This window comes from Elaeis guineensis, chromosome 15 (genome assembly GCF_000442705.2).
Source record: "Elaeis guineensis isolate ETL-2024a chromosome 15, EG11, whole genome shotgun sequence".
NCBI lineage: Eukaryota > Viridiplantae > Streptophyta > Magnoliopsida > Arecales > Arecaceae > Elaeis > Elaeis guineensis.
Window position 1 is genome coordinate 71,990,398 of NC_026007.2, and position 26,892 is coordinate 72,017,289.

Below are 26,892 nucleotides of genomic sequence, written 5' to 3' on the forward strand. Positions count from 1 at the left end.
CATTCTTGAATTAACCAAGCAACCTACAAAAATGCTCAAAAGAGCTCTGTTTGTGAACTGCGATGGTTTTGCCATAGTATATCAATCTTCTTTTGATGGTAGATCATGAGCTAGTAATTACCGTAGTTTTTCATCAAAATAGAAGTACCTTAGTTTTTGTCCATGAAACTCAAATATGGAAATAGCCAGATGTGTTGGCTAAAATGGTTCTAGATGTTGAATGGTTATTGCTTGATGATCCATCTGTTAGTTTACCAGTCTCCCTAATTTTTGATATGAATATGATATGCATGCTTCTGAATTAATTATCATGTGGACCATATTCGTGCATGTACTTGGACAAACATGCTAAATGCTAACTGAGCTACATAAGGACATACCTCTTTCCCCCTCCTAATAGAGATAGCATAAATTCTCTACTTATATGGATTGAATTGGTAATTGGATTGATTATATTGTGAGTATTTGCAAATTTTAGAAAATGGCTCATAGGCATCATTGTTGATTGATTATTTAGGTCATGATAGAGATCCAAGAGGGCCTATTCTGCCAGAAGTGGTGCCCCTCAAAAATCTTTGCCAATTGAGATACCAGCGATACCATTGGCTGAACTGAATCGATTAACCTCTAACTTTGGCCAGAAGGCTTTGATTGGGGAAGGCTCCTATGGTAAGGTTTTTCATGCAACTCTGAGTACAGGAGAGCCTGCTGCTATAAAGAAGCTAGATCCTAGTGTCTCAAATGACCCTGATTCAGATTTTGCTGCTCAGGTGATTCTTACATAGCAGAACTGTTACATTATGTAAGTTGCAAGTGCATGGTTTGCTTCTACACTTCATCTGACCATCTCTTTCTTATCATGGTTGATGCAGTTATCAATGGTTTCGAGACTTAAACACGAGTATTTTGTTCAGGTTGTTGGCTACTGTTTAGAGGCAAATAATCGGATATTAGTATATCAGTTTGCGAGTAATGGGTCTTTACATGACAATTTTACATGGTACTGGATTTATACCTTACAAGTTTTATACATTGTTCATAGACAATTTTATCAACCAGTTTTTAATATTAGGGAAGTCAATTTTCTGGCACAGGGAGGAAAGGAGTGCAAGGTGCTGAACCTGGGACCTGTGCTGAACTGGAATCAAAGAGTGAAGATTGCCTATGGTGCAGCAAGGGGTCTTGAGTATCTTCATGAAAAAGTCCAGCCACCAATTGTTCATCGGGATGTCAGATCCAGCAACGTTCTTCTGTTTGATGATTATGAGTCCAAAATTTTGACTTTAATTTAACTAACCAGTCTCCTGACACAGCAGCTCGTCTGCATTCAACTCGAGTTTTAGGAACTTTTGGTTATCATGCTCCGGAGTAAGTTTCCTGATCTTCATGGTATATAATAGTTGGAAACATGGAAACTTCTTATTTGAAGTTTTATTGTATGGAGTATCCAGTATCTTTCTGAGCAGAATTTGTGAAGCATTTCATGACAAACTAAACTCATGCAATAATAAATTGTGGATGATGGTAAAAATTTCTCCTATATTTCTTGTATGATTGTTTTACAGGTATGCAATGACAGGGCAATTGACACAGAAAAGTGATGTTTATAGCTTTGGTGTCGTTCTTTTAGAGCTTCTAACAGGAAGAAAGCCTGTAGACATACAATGCCAAAAGGCCAGCAGAGCCTTGTTACTTGGGTAGGTTCCACTCTACAGTGTTGTCATCATAATAGCTATTGCTTTGTTGTTGCTATCTAATCTTGAATTATGTGATAATAAAGGCAACTCCAAGGTTGAGCGAAGACAAAGTTAAACAGTGTGTGGATCCTAAGCTAAACAATGATTATCCACCAAAAGCTGTTGCAAAGGTATGTCCTTGCTTCTTTTCTGTGGACTAAACAATGTCTGTACATATCAAACATTGCATGTTTCTTTATATCTTTTTAGGATATTTTGGAGATTTAAAATCCTTGAGTATCTAACAAGTTCTATGGATATATACATCTGGATGTGTTTGTGTTCAGATGGCAGCAGTTGCAGCACTATGTGTTCAATATGAAGCTGACTTCCGACCAAATATGACGATTGTTGTCAAGGCTCTTCAACCTCTTCTCAACACAAAACCAGCAGGAGACAACCATAATTGACCTCATAGCATTGCTTTTCCTCCCCACTTTTTATTGGTGATGGTACCATCTTGATTCAGGTCCAAATATGACCATCGATGTCAAGGCTCTTCAACCTCTTCTAAAAACAAAACCTGCTGGAGACAACCCATAATTGACCTCACAGTACTGTGTTTTCTCCCCAATTATTATTGGTGATTACACCATCCTGATTCAGTCCTCTCCACGTATCAAGCAAATTTTGTGGATGAAAACTGATAATATGTCACAGTATGTGAATGTCTTACACAATCAACTAAAATAACTATGACTCTTCTTTTGAATACAGCAAAACTTTTGTTAACTTGGACTAATTTCTTGTTTAATGCTAATTGTATGACAATCAAAACATTATATCCAAATCTGTGGCATGGGCATCTACTTCTAGAGTTAATGTGGTTCTTGTAATGCATCATGAACTGGAGCAAGAAAGAAAACTATGCTTCTATTCATACTCTATGGTTTAGTGCCCGATGTAGCCAAGTTCCAGGATGAAGGGACTGGTGGCGCTGATGGACACAAGGACGGTGATGGCAGTGAAAACTATGCTTCTTTATTTGAAAGCATTTTTTACATATAACCGTGGGGAAAAAAAAAAAAAAAAAAACAGAAGAGGAAAAACAACCCTGCATTATTGTTTGACCTTGTTTTCCCCTCTTTCTAAGAAGTTCTAAATCCACCATGTTTTATTTAAAAAATATATATATATTTAAAATCTTTAATTTCGTCGCCTGAGAGATTCGAACTCTCGCGGGGAAACCCCATGTACTTAGCAGGCACACGCCTTAACCACTCGGCCAAAGCGACATTTTGCTTGATTGGGCGTTTTCATTACCTCAACTTTTCGATCTGAGAAAAAGTCCATGTTCTCACGGCCGTTTGGTGCACCGGCTGTGACACTCCCCCTCCTGCTGCCATGACTCCCATCCCCTCTCTGCCTCGGATTTAGTGTAACGGAGTATCCTCTCCCAGAGACGCATCCAAACAATTCGAAGAAAACCTCTGCAAATATCCGCATGGAAAATCCTCGACAAGACTACAATGGCCCGAACATTCCCGTAGAGAACCTCCAACTTCCCGTTCAGAAGAGAAATTAGGCATGTAGACGTTTTGTTACGTTTCATATCAGTATCGCTAACAACTTTATTAAGCAGATATACGGCAGTTTGGTAGAAGAAAAAGAATTTATTATTCAAAAATATTTAAATTAAGAGTCCCGACAAACTAGGCGATAAGATCGCTGGATACTGTTGTAATAATCCAGAATTAAAAAAAAAAAAAAAACAGAGGAGGAGGAAGACTCCTAACCGGAGTCTTCTTCCTCTCCGTTTACGACAAAATCGGATCGGTAGAGTCCGATCAGAGGTAAAAAATCTCCCCTATAAAATCTTCTTTCCCTCCCTTATGTCTCTACAATTGGTTTTGGAAAGATTTTTTTAGAAATTTGAGGGATTTTTCCACGAGGATCCGCGGGTTCTTAGATGGGAAAAAGGGGTTCGCCGGAGCTCTTCTCAACCGCCGGAGCAAGTAAGCCCCTCCCCTTCTTCCTCTCCCTCTTCCCTTTCTCCCCTGGCCCAAAGTCTCGCCGTCGGCCAACCAACTAGGGGACCTCACGGTCCCCTGTTTCGGTTCAAATGAACCCACGGGAAAAGCAAAGAAGAAGAAAGAAGAAGAAGAAGAAAAGAAAAGAAAAGAAAAAGGAAAAAGAAAAAGAAAAGAAAAAGAAAAAAGAAAAGAAAAGAAAAAAAAAAAAAAAGAGAAAGAGAAAAATAAAAATAAAAATAAAATAAAATAAAATAAAAAGAAGAAGAGAGAAAATTTTTTTTTCTCTCCTCTCACTACCTTCTCTCTCCAGTTTCTCTCTCTAGATTCTCTCCCTATTTTCTCTCTCTAGACTTTTTCTCTTTTTATGGATTTTGTCTCTCTAGAGTCTTCCTCTCTCTCTGATTTCATCACGGACCCTAGGATAGAATTGAGATGAAAATAAGATGATCTGAGGTTGCTCCGAAATTCGTGCGGTAGATCTGATCCCAGTTCGATCCTATTCGAAATTTGTAACACTTGATTCATATTGAGTCACCCTGATAGGACCTCTAATGATCTCGATCATAAGTGCCTCATCAGAAGGATACGAAAGTTTCTCTCTCCACTTTCTCTCTCTACTTTCTCTCTCTAAAATTTTCTCTCTCTTCATGGATTTTCTCTCTCTAGAAGTCTTATGGATCAGTGGAGGATCTAGATACTTAGGTAAATCCTAATTTTGGTTAATCCTAAGAGAGATCCTAGATTTGTGTTATCAGGTCGATTATCGGTAATTTTCTCCATATGTGATTTTTATATTGATCAGGATTACGAAGAGATGATCATCTGCAAATGATATCGAGTGGAATATTTTGTTAAAGAAATTCATAAATCAAAGAAGAACATCGATTTCTGTGTTTGGATCAGTCACCGGTAAAGGTAAGAATCCCTGTACATGATCACTATTATATATATGCTATTTTACTGTTGGTCTTGCATCGTTGGTTTTGCATCGTCGGATTTGAGATCGATGAATTTATTATACCTGAGATACTGTTATTTGATTTTGAGCATGAGTATGTTATGTCAATATATATGTATCAGAAATTGATGGCATGATTATATGGATATGACATATCTGAATTGATCATAATGCAAGTCGGAATTGATTTGATGAAGTCAATACATAATGATTAAATGAAAAGAAAGAGATATATGGTATGGACTAGCCTTGTCATGTGGAACAGCCCGCCAGGAGCTTATGCCTGGGACAGCCCCCACTGGCTTACAGGTAGATCAGCCGGCCAGGAGCTCATACCTGGGACAGCCCGCCAGGAGCTTATGCCTGGGACAGCCTCTCACGGGCTTTGGTACGTGGGACAGCCGGCCAGGAGCTCATCCTGGGACAGTCTTGAAAGACTTTAAATGGATTCGATCCGGATGATGACTGAGGTATATAATTGGATAGTCCAGAACCAGAAAGAAAATGTTAAAAATCATGTGATTATGAAAGGGGAAATGAAAGATAAGACATGAAATAATTGTTGAATAAAAGGGGTTTCACCAGTTAACATATGATGATGTATCTATTTTAACAAGACAGAAAATTTATGAATGTTTGCATTATTCTGGACGTTGAACATGAGTTTTATATTTTATTGCTTATTCTTAATTTCAGATTATATTACTATGTCAGTGTGATATGGGAATTCTTACTGGGCTGTAAAGCTCACACCACTTCATCTTTCTTTTTCTTCTCAGAGTTACAGGATGACTTAGATTGGCTATGGCTTGGATTTACGGGTGAGCAGAAGGATAAATAGAGTGTCATAGTATCTGATCAGAGAATTGAAGAAATTTAAATTGTAATTATGCAAGGTTTTATGAATTATATTTAAATTAATTATTATGGATGTTAAGGTTGTAATATTTATTTTGGCCTTGCATATTCTTTAGGGCTTGCTCTAAGGAGTGTGCGGCCATCACGTATCCAACCCGGGTGTTGGGTTCGGGGCGTGACAACTGTATGCCATATCGGATAGGCGCCAAATACTAATTGTCAATCCGTATGTTACTTATGAAATCAACAACATCAACTTTGCCGATATCACCAGTCCATGTCCCCATTTTGCTGATGGTTGTTCCTCTTTGTTTGGATATTAATATTTCTGAATAATTAATATATAAATCTTTTATTTAGCACTTAATCGAGATCTATTTATTGGCTGGGAGGAGAGGGAACTCACAATGTTGTAGTTGGAGTGTGGCCAGGAAGGAGTAGTCTAAGCTTAAGTCAGGGCTGCTTGGTGTCATAATGTCACATTGATTAATTAGGAAAAAAAAAAAAGGAGCCACATGTATTTATTGGCTTGGGCTGATCCTATTCTCAATAATTTAAGTTTTTGTATTATAAATCTATGATAAATAGTATCAGAGCCAGATCGATATTTATGAGTCATGTGGACTCCTCATTGATATTAGGATCAAGGAGAACTTACTCTTTATCACTAAAGCTGTGGAGTCTGTGGGTCATTGATTACGAAGCGGCCGTGAGCTCCTGCCAATTGTGAGCACCCACAAAGAATCTCTTAGAATTTGTAAACAGTTCCTGTGAAAGTTCATTTGCTTTTTTTTTTTTCTTTTTTTTTTAATTTAATTTTTTTTCCAAAATACACTTTTTTTTTTCTAAACCTCAGAATCGCATTTGCACGTAGCTACATCATTGAGAAACAGGAAATATATATTAATATATACACCTTTCACAGTCTTTTTTTTTTTTTTTTTTGTAGAATTCAGTCTAATAGTTAAATAGTATTATTATTGGACACGATGGATATATATTATTGGATTGGAAATTTCTTTGGAGCTTCAAACATAGAATTTTGGATTTTGATTGATATATATTAAAACAAAAACTATGAAGGAAGATATATATATGTAAAATACTTTTGATAATCACAGCTAAATAAAGTTTGTGAGCAGAGAGAGAGAGAGAGGCGCACACACAGACACACACAGACGCACAGAGAGAGAGGGGGAGAGAGAGAGAGAGAGAGAGAGAGAGAGAGATTTCCACAATATGTTTCATCAGGGACAACCAAACAAGCGCTTTGCTTGTTTCACTTGATATTGATATGATATAACTTCGAGCACCTCGCTGACATAAAGAAAACCAAACAGAACAACCCTTTTACTGCAGCTTCTAGTGGACTTTATTCATATACCAACCCTGCTAACAGGTCTCCTCTGTTTCAAAACCATCTCCTCCTCCAACTTCCAACAAAACACCCTCAACTGCCATTGACCTTCTTGCAGTCGCTCCTTATCTCCCCATTGCTCCCAGTGAGTGGACTAATGTTCCCCATGTTTATCATCGACTGGACGAAGTTCTGGAAGAAGGTGCTCTGGCTGCTCGCAAAGCTGTTGACGATGGAAGCTGTGGAAGCTCCACTCGTTGAGAGGAGTTCTTGGTCCGACTGCAGAAGCCCACTATTGCTCTGAAGGTTAGTGAAGTAGTTGTTGTCGAAGGTGTTTGGGGTGGTGGGGTCGAGATTGTTGAGCGTGGTTCCATCCCCACCCTGAGGGCAGTTCTGTTGCAGTGTCGTCAGGTAAGAGGAGTTCAATGTTGGGTCCGGATTGCCAGTGCCGCTGAAGTTATATAGCCGGTTGCTAAAGAATCTGCATTGTGCTCGACCAAAGGTGTGGGCTCCTGTGATTAATTAACATCCACAAGGAGTTTTAGTTAGAATTATGAACATAGTAGAGAGCATTTTGGTGTTCTTTGATCATGATCATAATGTTCTTTAATTACCTGATAAGGCGACGAGATCAGTATCGCCAAGGCCGACGGCAGAGAATTTGGATTGGAGGGTAGTTAAGTTATCGAAGGGGCTTGGAAGGTTGTTGGCGCCGGTAAAGTTGGCAGTGGTGCCATCCCTTCTTCCGAGTAACACAGACCATGAGGGACCTCCTGCCTGTTAACAATGGTTAGTGGATAATTAGTAGACTGTAATTCTTCTTGCAGCACTTGTGATATTTTGGCCTATTTCAGAGGCTGATCTGGAGTCGAGTCATGAGGTAGTTCAAGAATCTTTGCTTTCATCAACCTTGCTTTGATGTAATCTTATGAAAACTTTAAGACTTGTCTGTTTATTCCTACATAAATTCTGTTAATTAAGCTGAGTCAGCTTGGTTTACTTTGATTTAAATTATTTATGTTTTGGTTGTGGGCAGTATCTTATTACCCGTAATAACTTTTTCTTCGAACTGAGATGCCAATTAGATCGGATCAACAAAGAACAATTGTCAAAAGTCTTCATGTTTGGTTTTTGCAAAGAAAGATGGAGAATAAAGTATACTTATGTTTATTGGAAGAATATGTCATCCCTGGAAGATAAAAATGATAACGGGATAAAAAAAAAAAAAAAAAAAAATGAAGTGGCTGTAACTCTGGATTTCTTTTATTGAATGGAATCTTTATATATTTTATAAGAGAAAACTAATAGAATGGTCCAAAGATCCAAAGTGGGCTGACCTTGTAAATACCATATTTGGCCTCTCCTAATCATCAGATGGAAGCTATCATTTTTCAACCGATATTCCTAAGCTCTTTTCTTTTCTCCTCTTTTCAAGAAAAAATAGTGTCGAGGGTCTTTTTTTTTTTTTTTTTGGTCTACAGCAAGAGCCAGGAAAAGAGAGCCGCTGCAATAATCTCTGTTCTTATTGCTCTCATTTAGAAGAGTTTTAACCATTTTAAAGGAGTACCACAGAGAAGGAAGAATCCAATGGAAAAGATAACAGAAAATGGCTTACTAAGTTAACTGAAGCTTCGGCAGCGAGGGCAAGGATATCAGCGCATGAAACTACTCCTGGGCAAGCATTCTCTACTGCAGTCTTGATGTTGTCAACCACATTAAAACCCCGAGCTGAGTTGTTATTCGGACCTGCACCCTTCTCACTCACTATGGTAGATGTGCTGTCCAACAAAACAGACCCATCGCAGCCCTGACAGAAACCCAATTCATTTAATTAGCTGAAAAATACAAGATATATCATCTTTGAATTCTATATTTTCTTTTAAAGAACTCTGGAACATTATAAACGAAGAACAAGAACTCATTGTTGCATCAGTTTGTGCATCACTTATAACAGTGTCAAAGAAATGAAGGGTGAATCAAGAAAGATGCAAATATATATTTATATTTTTCTTCTTAGGAAAAGAAAAAAAAAAAAAAAAACAAACTCCAATAGATCTTTTAAGGGGAGAAGAAATGGAGGGAATGGTTGAAGGTTACATCAACAAAGCAATCATGGAAGAAGAGACGAGTGAGGCTTGCGGTGATCCGAATATCAGAGCTTTGGGCTTGCTGAATCACGCTACGCACAATGGCTGACACATTCGAGCAAGTGGTATTATAGAAAGAGGAGCTAAGTTGAGCTTGGGATCCTTGGGGAAGCAAAGCCAAGCAGATGGCTAAGGCTACTAGAAGAGAAGAAGAAGACATGTTTTTCTCTCCAATGGCCTCTCCTTCTGCTTCTGGCTAGGAGTATAGGACTTGTGTGGTTTAAGGTGGCTTCCCATTACGCATATATATAGTGTTGGGGAACGGCCCTGGCAAGTTGAGGTCTGGGTTTGCTTGTTGAAGGGAAATGCATGACCAGGGTAGTATAGGAATCTCATTCCAAAATCTTAGGCTTCCAGCTCACCTATTGCACCGTTGTGTGGCACACTGTATGACTGCCAATTCAAAGTATTTTTTTTTTTTTTTTGGTTTTGTTTTTTTGTTAGAAGAATTGCCAACTCAAAGTAGCAAAAGAGAGGTGTACATCAAGGAATGACATTTTTTGACTATGGAATGGTCAATTTTAGTTGCGGGACAAATGCATGGAAAATTTTATGTGGAAACTATCTTTACTATATTGTTACGCTAATCCATGCCATCCATAAATGTGGTCAAGCTTAATGTTAATTGGACATGATACCACGTGATAAGTATTTTCCGCTAGCCATGCCTTGGGACTTGTTTCGTAGCCCATGCATTCAGTGTAAGTAATTTTAATTAATAAACAAGCATATAATTTGCCTGATATGCAGGATGCAATTTTTATATTTTTTTAATAATTTTTAAAATCAATATACTCATATATATATATATATATATATATATATATATATATATATATATATATATATATATATATGAGTGTTCCTTTCCCTCGCATTGTTTTTCCATGCATCACCCTTAGCATCAAAAACTAAAAAAAATGTTGTAAGTAGCCTTTATGTTATTGCATTAGTTCTATAGCATTAATGTGTATTTGATAATTATACTATTTTTTTTAAATTATACTAATTTTTTGTATAAGAATCGGATGATGCATATATAATATTTCTAAATATAATCAAATGGTACCATCTACTCATGTTCAATTACAATTTTTTCTCCATTTTTTTAATTATTGAACTGCTCACATTCGATCTCCATCCACTTTATAGACTTCATTTTTTGTAATTTTTTAGAAAGCAAAAACATCGTAAAATTGAAGAAGTAGAATTTTATCAAAATGATTAATGAGTGATCTCTATTTCTTCTCACGATCAGATTCATGGGAAGGAAATTAATTTAGGACCTCTTATATTGATAAATAAAGGAATTGGCTTTAGAGATTAAAATGTATAGTAAAAAAAAAAGATCTGATCCAATGACAGCAAGAGAAAAAATTCTAATTCTTAAAAAAAAAAAACAAAAGAGATTTTATGAATCTTCTTACCACCTATGGCAAGTCATTATGGAATCTTTTATCTATTGTACTGCGATCAATATTCGTATCAGAGTAAAATAAAAGAAGACATTCATATGACTTGATAGGAGATGTTGTAGTTAGAGGCTTATGACTTGGTATGTAAAGTATTATCCGTTTTAGCCCATGAATGTCATGATTTTATCCTTCTAGATTTCGATCCAAAATGCACCTCATATGAGAATGGTGGTTCTTTACTATATAAGGAAGCATTTTTCTTAACTCACAACTAATATGGGACTAATGATATCCTTCCTTCTATACTACAATAGGAGATGTCATTTTTCAAATGTCCTATCTAGTTAAAAATTGCCATGATGACCCTATGCATTAAATTTAAGCCATGTCATGACTATGATCTATAATTTTTTTAATAATGACTTTCTTCTATTTTATGTGAGAGAAAGAAAGATGGCAATTTAGGGGTGTTACGGTGAAGGACTCGTGGCTTGGATGGATGGGATGGGTCAGTTCTCTGTGCTTATTCGCATGAGGTATTGTTCACTTTGAAGGCTGCTTTATATATACTCCCTCGCATAATTTTGTCCTTTAAAAGGTATCTCACTGGAAGAAAAGAAGGCCTTGATCCCATATAAATTAGAATCTCTCTTGACTCATAATCGATGTGGGACTAAATGTACTATCTTCCCACAACAAGGGATATTATGAAATGATTGTAATATATCACTTTTTGGGTAAGAGGTTGTAACTCGCGTTGATTTTGCAAAAATTGGGTTCCAATGCATTTATAGAACTAAATTTCTAAATAATTAGCTTTTAAATGGATTCTAGATTAGCATCTACATTTGAATAATTAGCTTCTAAATGGGTTCTCAATTAGGACTTGCTTTTTTTCTAAAATAATTATTTGTATAGATGGTAACAACATAACTTATACAAAATGACAAAAGAAGAACTTATCAATACAAATCCTCTGTTTTAATATATATATATATATATATATATATATATATATATATATATATATATATATATATATATACATATATATATATATAAAAGCTTATAATCCCGTGCGATGCACGGGGTCTGGTATTTTCATATGAAATTAGTCTAAATTTTTAAGAGCTTTCATTGTTAATATTTAATGAAATTAAAATTAAAACTTGTGATGAAAAATGATGTTCATTATATTAACATATTAATCTTAATTATTATTATAATATATCATTTATATTTACCTATAACCCTGCCAATTAAGCTTTCATATACAGTGTAACATTTTTATCAATCTCATCATTCAATTACGGTTGTATGATTTTATTACTTGGACTTTGTTCAAGATAACCTGGTCCAGAATCAGATAAATCTAGTATCGCTAAACCTTCATTACGCTGTCAAAAAAAAAAAAAAAAAGAAAGAAAAAAAGAGAAAAAGATAAAAAAAAAAAAAACTTTGCATTATGCAAGTAGCAAAAGCTTCCTCAAGGAGCGGGGGTAATCCCATGCACAAACGCGTTTTAATTTCACGTCCTTCGTTGCGGCGAGCCCCACTGGTTGGGAAATCATACCACTAGCTTTTCAAAAGATCCCATCATTTACGGAGCTACTTGAGGGCACGTAAATTTTCCATGAACACGATAAAGTGAACAAATTGCAAGGCTACAACTACCTGTCGTTATAGACCTAACAGTCGTTGCAGCTCTTTCCTAGAGTCAACTGAATAATTAATTTAATATTATAATATTGGAGATCTCTGGCTGTAATACCTATCTACCTATCTTCTATCTAAAATAAATTTTAAAAGAATGATTGGTATATACATGACCATCTAGTGCATCAAACTTCTTTTGCAACGATGGGATTGTGAAATGTCCAATCTCTAGCCATACAAATATCATCATTTGGGATTACGAAGGGAAATAAGGAAAGCTAATTATAAAGTATATACAATTAACTTCTCTGTTATATCTCATCAAAGTTTAGTGTTTCGCACAAAAGTTCTAAATGTATATATAGATGGGCTCAAATTTGTCTGATGGTTGGTTAGCGAAATATAATGTGTGATGGTTGTGGTAGGATTACATTGCCTGTGCTTCTTCTCACCCCCTTGTTTTGTTAAATCTTTCCGTTGTTATCTTTGGTGCTTTGTTGCTTTGATATGAATGAGTTGCTTATTAGAAAAGGTCCTTCAATCGCTAGTCTGGTATAGTTTTTTGTTGTAAATTTTTTGTTTTTCTGTGGTTATTCTATGGTTACAGTTTTTTGTAAATCATATACAATAGAGGCGTTAAATATATTTTTTACTGAATGCTTATTTTAATACATACTTATTTCATCAAACAAAAAAAAAGAAAAGAAAAGGTCCTTGCCTTCCCTGGGTTTGCATTGTGTTTTTGGTGGTCTCGTTCTTTTACTGGTTGGCCGCCTTCCTCTTAATTATATCTAACTTGCTACAATTTTCTTGGGGCGCTTGTTGGCTATTCTCATCCAACCAAAAAAAAACATGATTATTATAATGTGGAACGAATGGGCCAGGGGAACCCTAAAAGGTAGGCAATTAAAGAGTTGGTATCTGATTCTTGTTGACTAGTAAAAGAGATATAGTGGTCCACCGTTTTCCATCATGAACATTGTTATTAAATAACAATATGATGCATACATATCAATTATATATATTATTTTTTTAAGAAATAGGCATATGCTATTTGCCATTGATGCTCTATAGACAACAATAAAAATTAAGAAAGTTTTAAAAAAATAATAGAATAGAGAAAGATATTGATGTGTGGCACATCCCTCTATGTGACACATGCCTCACCATGGCATATGGTCAGGTAATGGAAGTCACTCTTGCACGAGCCTCCATACCAGTATTGACCACGGAACATTGAACAACCCTACCAAGGAGAGCCCATGATGGAAGGATACTTCATCACATATTACCTAAAGTTTTATTGATCCATTTCCTAAATATTAAAGCTAAACTTTATCTCCAAGGAAAGGGCATACAAAAGAGCTAAAAAGCCTTTGTTCTTTGGCCACTGGAAATTAAAGCAGCCAACCTCACTTCCTTCCAGCAATCTTTGGTTGCTGCCTGGGTCAATAAAAGAGGGTGTGGACTCAGTCCATGGCGGGCCACAGGAAATTACGCTTGTGCCATTAAGGTTTGAGAATGGGGATTGATATGGTTATGAGCTGGTTTCTTCTAAGTAGCTTTTCTTTAATTTTTCTGACATTCTAGAACTTGTTTGGCCATGTGTATAGCAAATTGGACTCTGGATACTGTCTGTAGATACTGATGTGTCGTCACAGATCCGTATCAGGAAAGATCTCGTCTTAGTTTATTGATATATGTCCATGACTTTAGTGGTGGCGCCTTAATGCCTGTTAACTGATTAATTATGTGCAGCATAAGCCGACCATTAATTTCATTATGATCTTTTAGATTATTGTGAAATTTGGATTGCATTTCATTTTTTTATTTTTGGCAGACATGATTGTGTCTCATTAGAAAGATTTAGTTTTGCAAAACAAAGATCGTGGCAATAAAACGGGAGCTAATCGTTATTAAAAAAACGAGGGGAGGATCTTTTGAGATTATGTGGTTATTTGCAATGTGGTACAGCCAAGCTATTATACCTCAGATAGCTTCTAGCGTGGCCGGCTAATGGAATTACTGGACCTCAATGAGTGGTTACCGTAGTCCACAGTAAAGGTTATGCCCATTTTATCTATCAATTGTGATCTAGTACATTCTCCTGTTAGCGCTTGTGAATGACTTGGAGTAATAAGAAGCTGAGCCCATGTGATGCAAAATAAATATTACCGGCATTCGACTACATAAGATACATATATGTTAAGGCTATGACTACTAAAAATGTTGTGATGGATCACCATATATTAAATAATGTTTCTAAAAAGAATAAATAGAAGTTGAATTAGAGAACCATAGCAGATGCTTTTGGATCTGGCAACCCATTCATCCATTCATAAGATCCTGATTTGATATTTGATTTGCTCCATATGTCATGCATGTGATGAAAGATTATTGCTGTTGGACAAATCATTCAAAATATGTTAGTGCTGGCCACTGACCAAATTCAGAGTGTTCAAACTTATCTCCTATCACGATGTGCAATATGTTGAGTGTTTTATCTACTTGCAATTCAAATCTTCGGAGAGAAGCAACATGGTAAGAGTAGGTCCTTGGGCGACGACCTGGATCTTTAAGCCCTTGTTTGCTTAGTTTGTCCGTCATCCTTAGACAAATATGGTTTTGTCCACAAGATCTTTAATACATTTGAGATATGAATATTTTGATCAAAGAAATATGCACGGTGAAAGAGAATATACTCATAAGTGTACCCTACGGTGGGAAACTAATGTATGTGTAGGCTTGTGCCAAGAATTATACCATAATCCCTTTGGACCATGAGATTCCAATATGTGCCATGCATGCAAAGCACCATCCAATTATACTTACAATGTGGTATTTTTAGTTAGATCAAATCCATTATTGAGCCAATGGACTAGCCAACTATGAACCAATATGCACAAACATGTGTATTGGGCTCTCTTTCTTTTTTTTTTCTTTCCTTCTTTTTATCCATCTTTATGCATGTTAGCTCGAGATTGGACTAGTGTACTATTAAGACTCGTGGACTCCGTCCAACCAATAATTCATTGCTAACGAGGATCTCCATTTTTTGATAGCCATATGGTTGGGCTAAAGCTGATTAAAACGTTTGAGGACCAACTCTCGGTACTCCATCATGAAATTTGTGCATGTCATGATCCAAATGACACAATATGTCCACATTTTATTTCAATTTAGGATGTAATAGGATTTAGTACATTAGTATTGGGACACATTTTCATGCATTAAATCATGCAACTCGTTCAAATCCCACTACGTGCGTACTATCAAGTTGATGATGACTTTTATTGTTATTGCTGTCACACCAAACTCTTATCTAAAATTTGCAAAATCTAAATTTAAGAATGACATTTCAAAGAAAGACCGCTGAAAATGATTTGTTTATATTCGATGAAAGGGCCACACTCCTCTAGTCTTACTGCAAGCAATCCCTCGGCGGCATCCACATGGCCGTCCAAAAAGTCGTTCACAAAGTGGAGGTGTTTACACCTATTTTCCTTACCAGATCATTCCGCATTTGACCTCTAGAAGATTGTGTCTCGTGCGATGGCCGACGTTAGCGGAGTTATTGTACGTTCTTTTTTGGTGATAAGAAGAGCTATATATTGTTAATGGGTGACCACGAGACTGGAAGTGTCAACGAGATTAGATAAGCTTGGCTTTTTACGCTAATACCTTTTGTTCGCTACTTCCAGACAAAGTATGACCCCAGTGAGCAGTTTCCGGGGCTTGGTGGCCTTAGATTGTGGGATAATTCCCAAGGGTCTAGAAACCAAGGAATTCCATGAGCAGATTTAAATAGTAATGACACTTGTTCCACAGCACACGGTTTTACTTAACGTCGTTGGACCATAAGAGCTTATTTTTTGATAGATAAATATTATAAAAAAATTGATTAACTTTTTTTATGGATCAATTTATTCTTGTTCTTATAGTTTTCAAGATGGATAAGTCATTTTCTCATGGATATCATTTACCTATAAAATGAGAACAAATCTTACCCACCTTAGGGGTGGCTAAATCATTTTCCCATCAACCAAAAAAGTAACTCTTTTAATTCATTTCTAATATACCATTAACCATATAAAAGTACAATATAATATTTATATAATATTATAATATATTTTATTTATATAATATAATAATATATAATATATTATTTATAATATATTAATATAATATATTATAATATAATAATATATAATAATAAAATAATATAATATATTGATATTTTATATTATAATATACCAATATAACAATATAATATAATAATATATAATAATAAAATATATTATATTATATATTTATATAATACCATAATAATATAGTATAATATATTATAATATACTATAATATATTATAATAATATATAAAAATAATAATATAATATATTATATATTAATATTTTTAATATATCATACTATATTATAATATATAATAATATTAGATAATACAACATATATTATATTATATGTGATACCCTGCTCTAAAATTTCTCTTGCACGAATCTTAAGGCATGAAAAGATAAAAAAAGAAAGAAACAAAGAAACGAAAAAAGAAACAAAAAAGATAAAAAATAAAAACATTGAAGACTCCCGGTGGGAGTCTTGTTCCATGCGAACACATCGGAGAGGAAGTCAAATCCGTACAGGATTCAGCCTTCTCTCTATCCTATAAAACTCTCTCTCCCCCTCTATGAATCTTCATTAAAATCATTAAGCTTTTTCCCTCTGTTTCTCTTGATTCATGTCAGATTTCTAGACCCGTGCTCACCGAAAATTAGAGCCGGAGACATCATCGGAGCCTAAGGGAAGCCCCACTCCTCCTTTTTCTCTTTTTTTCCCTCCTTCCCATGCCATTGTGCACGACCGTTGGACTTGTCGGAAACATCACCAAAAGCAAAGCTCTATTTTTTTGTATTTTAATCGAGTATTTTTTCATCTTTCTGGTCACTGGCACCCACCTGCAGTGCCGCACTCTTGGACCATAACCCTTAGCCTCCCCATGATCCTCCATGGTGAGATCGAGATCGTCGGTGAATGATCAATAGCCAAAATCAAGAAAAAAAAATCCTTGGATCCCCTGTTTTTGGAGCTTTCTCATATTTTTCCTATCGGCAATCTTTGTCGCCGGCCATCCCTTATCCCATCGCCGTCGGTTGCCTGCTGCTGTCGGCCACCGTCAGTTTCGAATTGTCCCAATTATCAGAAAATCTAGAGTTAACTTATTCTAAGTTAATTCTAGATGAGTGGTGAAAGCTTATGCAATGATTTCAAGTATAAAAAGTGGATCAAAATTTAATTTTGATGTGGTATGCTCAAAGAATAGTAAAGACAAAAAAACTTAAAGCTTTGCTCTAGTTCTATTTATAAAAAAAAAAATGAAAGGTTGGATCTTTTGTTAGATTTCATTCGATAGCCTTGAAGGAGTTGACGGATCTATATCAGAGTATGGAGCAGAAGCATGGTAGTTGAATTATATTGAAACTAATTAAGAATACTAATGCAATAAGTGATATGAATAGAGATTTATCTTTCGTAAAAGAGACCGCCGTTAACAAATGAAAGGATAAGGTTGTTGATCTTTAGACTCATTTAAATATTGCAATACAACTTTGATGATTGATTCTTTTGTTATGGTAATGATCAGAAAAATTTTGAGCATCTTAAGTTTAAGATTAGTATATTGATATTCTTTGGTTGAGCTCGGATATAGAATGTTTTGGATATAAATATCCTTTCCTTAGCTTTGATATTATTACTCCATTTGTTTGAATGAATTCTAAGATTTTCTACAATGAAAATTTAATTGTTACATCATATATAAAGTTAAAAGGATAAAAAAAGTTGTAGATTATGGTGAGCATCTAATGCTCCAGATTTTTTCATATTTATTAAGGATAGCTGGGTCGATTATGATTCTCATATGAAATTAGTCAAGAACAAATAATTTCATAGGTAAAAAATTATAGAATTTCAATCCAAGATTAAGAGATTAAAGAAATTCATTATTTTGCAGATAGAAAATATTTAATTCTGAAATATCATATAAATATTTATGTTGAGGACTCCTGAACAAGCGCTTTAAGATGTAGATAATTTAGAAGCTGGACAGCATAAGGATTATGTATTTTCAATATTCAAAATCTCAGATATGTTAAGTTTACGTGATGAAACTTTTTTTAAGGAGAGAAGAATGTGATATCCAGCTCTAAAATTTCTTTTGCTAGGGCATGAAAAGGAAAAAAAAGAAGAAACAAAGAAACAAAAAAAAAAAAACAAAAGAGATAAAAAAAAACGTTGAAGACTCTCATTAGGAGTCTTGTTCCATACGAACACATCGGAGAGGAAGTCAAATTCGGACAAGATTCAGTCTCTTTTCTATCCTATAAAACTCTCTCTCCCCCTCCTATGAATCTCCACTAGAAATCATCAAGCTTTTTTCCTCCATTTCTCTCGATTTATGTCAGATTTCTAGACCCGTGCTCACCAAAAATTGAAGCCGGAGACACCGTCAGAGCCTGAGATAAGTCCCGCTTCTCCTTTCTCTCTTCCTTCCTCTCCTTCTCATGCCATTGCACACGACCGTCGGACTCACCGAAAATGCCACAAAAAACAAAGCTCCATTTTTTTCTATTTTAACCGAGTGTTTTTCCATCTTTCTAGCCACTGGCGCACCACCCGCAGTGTCGCACCCTTGGACCATAACCTTTAGCCTCCCTATGATCCTCCATGATAAGATCGAGACCGCCAGATCAACAGCCAAAATCAAAAAAAAAACCTTGGATCCCCTATTTTTGGAGCTTTTCCATGTTTTTTCCACTGGCAATCCTTGCCGCCGGCCATCCTTTGTCCCATCGCCATTGGCTGCCCACCACCGTTGGCCATCGTCAGTTTTTCGGCCAAGAACTACCTCCCATATCCCTCCTCTGCTCGGCCAAGAAAAAGAAGAAGAAAATAAGAAGAAGAGAAGAAAAAGAAAAGAAAAGAAAAGGAAAGGAGAAAAAAAAGAAATAGAGAAAAATATTTTTTCTCTCTCCTCCATGGTTTCTCTTTCTCCCCTCTCTTTTTTTCTCTATCTAATCTCTGAAACCCAGTATGAATCTAAGACGATCTTTCCAAAAAAAAAAAAAGACCCGAACTCGCTTTGATATTTATATAGTTTGTCAATCCCAGTCCGATCCTTACCATATATTTATAGATCTAATCATCGTTAATTCCTATGGAGTCATCATGATATGGCCCTCGATGATGTTAATCATGAATTTCTCTTTTTAGAAATAAGAAGATTCTCTCTCTTACTTTCTCTCTCTAAGAAAGACCTATAGATCTTGTATCGACCATCTTTTTCTCTTTTAGGGATCCATGTTGACCTCAGTGAGATGATTTCGAATCGATTTAGTATCCAGACGGTCTATCAAATTGATCATCCAGTCAACCACTTTCTTTTATTATTTAATTTTATTGATATATAGAATAAAAAATTAATTATGATTTAATATTTTAAGTAAGATTACTTGATTCATTTAAGAAAGACTAAGGATTTAGGACGATCGAGGTAAATAGATCTTACGTTTCTTATTTATTTTTAAATAATCATATTTTTTATATAAAAAATTATGGACGATGAAATCATATTTTTTATAAAATAAGGATCAACATATGGGATATAAAAAAATATATTTTATTATGAGCATTGATTTTATGAATATGTTTTAATGAAAATATAATGTTTATGAAGTATGAATTTTATTGCTTTCCACTTGTATACATGTACGTTTTAAGAAAAAAAAAATAAAGATTTCAAAGCCTTTCAGATAGCTATGAACGAATTCTTATAGGAAGGTCGACATTCGGAGCTAGTATCTAGACGAAATATGGCCTCGCCAATGGGTATAAAGTTGGCACATAAAATAAAAACTTTATCGATTAAGAAATATGACCCTGTCATAGATATAATAGTGATTTTAGCACAAATGTCTGTAAGCAATATTTTGAAATATGACATGAATACATGACAAAAATAATTTATGATTCATATTTTTAAAATATTCATGATTTATATATGCGTGATTGCTTTATGACTTATTTTATTATATATTTTATGAAATACTTTATTTTATATTATTTATTATTTTTTAAATATTGTATTATCATAAAAAATTTATACTAGATCCAGTAAGGAAGCGTAGGTTCTACTTACTAAACTAGTGTAGCTCATATTTTTTTTATTTTTTTTTTATATAGAGAAATAAGATTAGGATCGATGAAGGAAATCCAGATTTGGGGATCTGCATAGTAAGCTTAGAAATTTTATAGTAAAAATTTAATTTATTTTATGATCATGGACTTGTAGTTATTTATTTATAGATTTTGAGACTTGAGTTGATATTTGCTTTTGAATTTAGATGTTCTGAACCAGTTTTGATTTAATTAAGCATTTGAATTGAACTTTATTATTATTTTTATTTATGATGTATCCGTCATTTTTTAATATATAAAAAAATATTAATAAATTATTTTTCTATCTAAATATTATCTATAAAATATTTATCTAAAAAAATATAATTTTTTAAATAAATTTTTTGTCTGCAAAAAAATGGGCCTTAAATGGATCATGCCCGACTTGTCCAACTGGTATACCATGAACTGTTGATGAGACCCCTTATTTCTGTATTTATTGTGGACATGGGCCCAGCCTGTTGATAAGCCCACTTACTGATTCTTTCTAACAGAAGACTTTTTTTTTTTCCCGGAACATATACCAGAAGCCTATATTATTTTAGCACAAGTCATCATATTCTTTTTATATTTCATAACCGTGAGATATGCTATGCAGAGGACATGAGTTGCTGTGATTCTCTCACCAAATTAGTATAAATACACCAATATTTCTAAAGGCATACTATTCTATTTGATCTTATTTGAAAGAAGAATCAAACTAAACTAAATGAGATATCATTATAACAAAAATGATCATTAGCAGTATTTTTAAGTATTGTTATAGATCAAAAAAAATATTGTAAATATTTTTAGTAGCATTTTTGTGATATTTTCTTATGTGCTATCTTAAGATGATATCGACAATTAATTATTAATTATTTTAAAAAAATAATGATAAAAATTAATAATTTAAAATTTAGTAATAATTTTTTTAAAATCTTATAAATTATAATAATATTTATTGATATATTTGTTAAATATCATAAAATATAAATTTATAATGATATTTATAATAAAATACTATAAAATATAAATTTATAGCGGTATTTATTATAAAATGCCGCTAACAAAAAATACTTATTGAAAGATAGCTGCATTTTTACCAAAATACAGTTAAAAAAGAGATTTTAGCGGTATATATGTCACGCCCCGAACCCAACATCCGGGTTGGATACGTGATGGCTGCACATTCTTAGAGCAAGTCCTAAAGAATATGCAAGGCCAAATTAAATCATTATAACCTTAACATCCATAATATCTAATTTCAATAATAACTAGTAAAACTTACATAATTATAATTGAAATTCTTTCAATTCTCCGATCAGATATTATGACATTTTATTTATTCATCTGCTCACCCGCAATCCAAACTATAGTCAATCATGAGTGTCCTATAACTTTGAGAAGAAAAAGAAAGATGAAGATGTGTGAGCTTTACAGCTCAGTAAAAATTTTCATATCATACTAATATAATAATATAATCTAAAAATAAGAATAAATAATAAAACATAAAATTTCATGTTCAATATTCAAAATAATTTAAATATCTATAAATTATCTGTCTTGTCAAAAGAGATGCATCATCATATGTTAACAAGTGAAATTTTTTTTATTCAACAATTATTTCATGTCTTATCTTTTATTTCTCTTTTGATTATTATATGATCTTTAACCTTTTTCTTTTTGACTCTGGACTGACCAAGTCTATACCTCAGTCATTATCCGAATCAATTTTCACTTAAAAAGCCTTTCAAGGCTGTCTCAAGATGAGTTCCTGACCAGCTGTCCCACGTACGAAAGTCTATGAGAAGCTGTCCTAGGCATAAGCTCCTGGCGGGCTGTCCCAAGCATGAGCTCCTGGCCGACTGATTCACCTATAAGCCAGTAGGGGCTATCCCAGGCATAAGCTCCTGACGGACTGTCCCAGGCAAAAGCTCCTGGTGGGCTGTTCCACATGACAAGACTAGTCCATACCATATCTCTCTTTTTCATTTAATCATTGTGTTGATTTCATCAAATCAATTCCGACTTGCATTATGATCAATTTAGATATGTCATATCCATATAATCATGCCATCAATCTCTGATATATATATTGACATAACATACTTATGCTCAAAATCAAATAACAGTATCTCAGATATAATAAATTCATCGATCTCAAATCCGACGATGCAAAACCAATGATGCAAGATCAACGATAAAATATCATATATAATAGTGATCATGTACAGGGATTCTTACCTTTACCGGTGACTGATCCAAGCATAAAAATCAATGTTCTTCTTCGATTTATGAATTTTGAAAATAAGATATTCCACTCGACATCTTATGCAGACAATCATATCGCTTCATAACCCTGATCAAATATGAAAATTATATATAAAAAAATTACCGATAATCGATCTTAATAATACAAATCTAGGATCTCTCCTAGGATTAACCAAAATTAAGATTTGTCTGAGTATCTAGACCTTCAATTGATCCATAAGACTTCTAAAGAGAGAAAATCTATGAAGAGAGAGAAAATTTTAGAGAGAGAAAGTAGAGAGAGAATCTTTGTATCCTTCGGATGAGGCAATTCATGATCGAGATTATCAGAGATCATATCAAGATGACTCAATATAGATTAACTATGATCGATGTTATCAATTTCGAATATGGATCGAATCGGGATCTAATCTACTGCACGAATTTTAGAGCAATCTCAGGTCATCATATTTTCATCTCAATTTTATCCTAGAATCCATGATGCAATTAGAGAGAGAGTAGAAAGATCCTAAAGAGACAAAATTCATAAAGAGAGAGAAAAAGTCTAGAGAGAGAAAATAGAGAGAAATCTAGAGAGAGAAGATGGAGAGAGAAGGTAGAGAGAGGAGAGAGGAAAGAAAGAGAAGGGAGAGAGAGAAAATTCTCTCTTTTTCTTTCTTTTTTTTTCTATTTTTTTTTCTTTCTATTTTTTTCTTCTTTCTCTTTTTTTTTCTTTTTCTTTTCTTTTCTTCCTTCTTATTCTTTTCCCATTTTCTTCTTTCTTTCTCTTCCTTGGCCGAACAGGGGAGGACTAGAGGGAGGCTCGGTGGCTTAGCTCCGGCAAAAGGCGGTGGCATTTGGTCGATGGCAACAAAGCAAGGAAGGCCGGTGGTGAGGTTCGGCCGACGAAAAATCAAAAAATAATCGAAAAATAGGGTACCGTCATTTTTTCTTTTATTTTCTGATCATTGGCTGGTCACCGATAGCCAAGACCCTCAGGAAAGAGGGATAGAGAGATGAAGTCCTATCCTATGGGTGAGATGTCGCAACCGACGGTGCCAGTGGCCAGAAAAGAGAGGAAAAAATTTCGACCGAGCAGAGGTTTCATGATTCATGAAATTTCTGACGATTCCGATGGCCGGCGAGGAGTCTAAAACCATGGGAAGAAAGAAAAGAGGGAGAGAAAGAAAGATTAAATCCTTACCTGAACTCCGATGGTCTCTTCGACCTTCGATTTCCGACGAACATAATAATGGGAGTGCCGCGGCTTCCAAGGAAAAAAAAGAGAAGAATTGAGCTCAACGATCGTCGGTGGAGGCTCGTGAGGGAGAGGGGAGTCTTATTTATAGAGGGCCCTAGAGTTTTAAGGATCCTAGAACCCTTCTCCGATCGGGATTCATCAGAGAAGAAGACTCTCATCAGGAGTCTTCTTCTTGTTCTTTTTTTTTTGGACTGTGGGCTGATTCTGGGCCCAATAGGCTGGGTTATTACATTTTTCTTTCCTTAAAATAATTTCATTCTCGAAATTAAATTTTGTTGTTGAGATACGTACTTAAAAATATACACTCATCATGTCATTCTCACGCTTCCGATAATGTCCTACATATTATTTATTTCTCATGATCTTGATTTAACAAAATTATATGAAATCTTAAATTTTTTTTTATATTAATTTTTTAATTTTTTTCGAAGAATAGTAACATTTTGACCTTGTATTAACATACCCTAGTTATTTATCTAATACATTCCACTCAAAGTTCATAATTGTCTCAGACTACCTATGATGTAAAAAATAAAGAAAAGTCGAACATTGGATACTTTTCATAATCATCGATTTCTTTCTTCTCTTGACCTTCTAATTAATTTAATAGATAGACTTTTATCTTAAGAAAATTTTAATCTTCTATATCAGTTTGAGTAATAATATTAAATTTAAAAAAATATAAGATCTGTGTCAAGATATTCTATATTTGAACTAATAATAGAACTATCAAGCTGTTAATAACAAACTTAAGATATCTAAAATTTTTTGGCATTATCTACAATAAAATAACCTACTGATAAAAATTATCCGGCTATGATCAGATTTGGTCAAAATCTATAGCATCCTTTCATTATTAATAAAATCTTTCCTTATTTGCAACTAATGTATTCCATCATAATATCTTTTGAATCAAGAAATTAATATTTTTAATCAATTTAATCCATCACGCTTTTGCTGCGCACTCTAATCTTAATTTAGATTTATCAAAAGATAAGAATATCTTTGTATGTTAGATCAATCAAAGATAGATCCAACTTTTAAATTTCATATAAGACTTAGGACAAAATTTTAAGTTTCTTTGTCTTTATTGCTCCTTGGGCATAGCATAACAAAATTAAATATTGATCCACTTTCTGTGTTTGAAATCATTGCATAAGCTTGATCAGTTCTCAAGAATCCAACATGTCTAGAATTAATTGGAGTTAATCTTGATTTATCTTACAATCATTTAGATAATTTTCAAATCAATCTTTCTTTGTAAAATAATTAACTCTAACTTGAACAAACTAAAAAAACTCAAGCCAACATCTTTGTAAGTAGAATTAACTTAGTTATTTCTTATAGAGCTCTCTTCATCATAATCCTCAATATTAATTAATAAATTCATACAAAATCTTATCCTTTGTATGAGTCATTCAAAATTTAATACTAGCAAGATATTTTAAATCAACTCAGAAATCTAAACTTTGATTTGAATTACAGTCCACTATCTTGAATAATCACAAGAAAAAATAAGGAATCTAATCCAAGATGGAAATATAAATTATTAAAGACTTCATTATAACGTGTATATCATATTCTAACGAAATCAATTTCTTATTTCATCTAACAACAATATCAAAATATCTCAGATCTACTTAGAAAAGCAATTTTTGACTTAAAATTCAATGCAACTCGAAAGATCAAGAAATCAGGTCTAAATATGATACTTTGAGTAACCAAAGATTTCACCAAGATGTGTATCTCATATTCTCATAATAAAATTCAAGCATAACTTTCATCTAAATTTGAGTTTCATATATGATCCTCTTATAGATTCAATACTCAAAAATATTTCTCTCTCATATGATACAATTCTTTCTTAGACCATACCCTAATTAACTTTCTTTTTAATAAGTCCAAAATTTATAATGCTTAGACAATTATCATCGAAATTAGAAAAAATATCATGATCTTCAACCATATAAGTTTAGCATTCCAAAATCATCGAGTATATTCAACATAACATATTAATACCTCTCATTTCATTCCAGGGTCAACACTTCTCATACTTCGATCAACCTACAAATTGGAATCTAAGATTATAACTCATCAATTCTATTGTAGACATCATATGCTACTTATGCATAAATTTCATCATAATATCTATTGATTCGAGATCTAAATATTGAATCCTTTCTTTTATGTCTATCATATTCTTTATGATCATAGCCTCAAGTTCAAATATCACTAAAGTCACAATCCCAAATAATTATAACCTTAAGCTCAAATATCACTTAAGTCATATTCTTTAGTGATCATAACTTAAACTCTAATATCATTCTATCACATCTTTAATGATTATAATCTTAAACTCTGATATTATCTATCATACTCTATTGATTATAATCTTAGAAATGTCACAGTCCTTAGTGACCTTAAGGTTTTAATACTACTTCAGTCATATTCTCTGATATCACTCTGTTACATCCTATTGATATCACTTCATAATCTCTAGTAATCTTAAATCTAAGCTCTGATATTAATCTGTCATATCTTAATCATTTATATCATAATCTCCAAATAATCACAACCTAAGCTTTGATATCATTCTATCACACTCCGAACCCAACACCCGGGTCGGATACGTGATGGCCGCACACTCCTTAGAGCAAGCCCTAAAGAATATGCAAGATCAAATTAAATCATTATAATATTAACATCCATAATATCTAATTTAAATAATAACTAGTAAAACTTACATAATTATAATTAAAATTCTTTCAATCCTTCGATCAGATATCATGACATTCTATTTATTCATCTGCTCACCCACAATCCAAACTATAACCAATCATGAGCATCCTGTAACTCTGAGAAAAAAAAAAGATGAAGGGGTGTGAGTTTTACAGCCCATTAAAAATTTTTATATTACACTAATATAATAATATAATCTAAAAATAAAAATAAATAATAAAATATAAAATTTCATGTTCAATATTTGGAATAATTCAAATATCTATAAATTATCTGTCTTGTCAAAAGAGATGCATCATCATATGTTAACAAGT

At 33.8% G+C, this 26,892-nt stretch overlaps 2 protein-coding genes, 1 non-coding gene and 1 pseudogene across 5 annotated transcripts in view; 2 read left to right on the forward strand and 2 right to left on the reverse strand.

Moving 5' to 3' along the window:
* The window catches only part of LOC105058656 (uncharacterized), a 49,719-nt gene that overhangs the window by 2,528 nt on the left and 20,299 nt on the right, over positions 1 to 26,892 (forward strand). The window lies entirely within an intron of this gene.
* Positions 204 to 2,469, forward strand: LOC140853997 (probable protein kinase At2g41970; annotated as a pseudogene).
* On the reverse strand, positions 2,890 to 2,971 carry TRNAS-GCU (transfer RNA serine (anticodon GCU)). Its single transcript has one exon. It is a non-coding gene; the product is annotated as a tRNA-Ser (tRNA).
* Positions 6,778 to 9,231, reverse strand: LOC140854025 (peroxidase A2-like). Its single transcript, XM_073249276.1, has 4 exons — positions 8,980 to 9,231; positions 8,498 to 8,689; positions 7,497 to 7,659; positions 6,778 to 7,394 (listed from the first exon to the last, which is right to left on the reverse strand). Exons 1-4 carry the CDS (start codon positions 9,187 to 9,189, stop codon positions 6,976 to 6,978), a joined length of 984 nt encoding a protein of 327 aa, XP_073105377.1. The 5' UTR covers positions 9,190 to 9,231; the 3' UTR covers positions 6,778 to 6,975.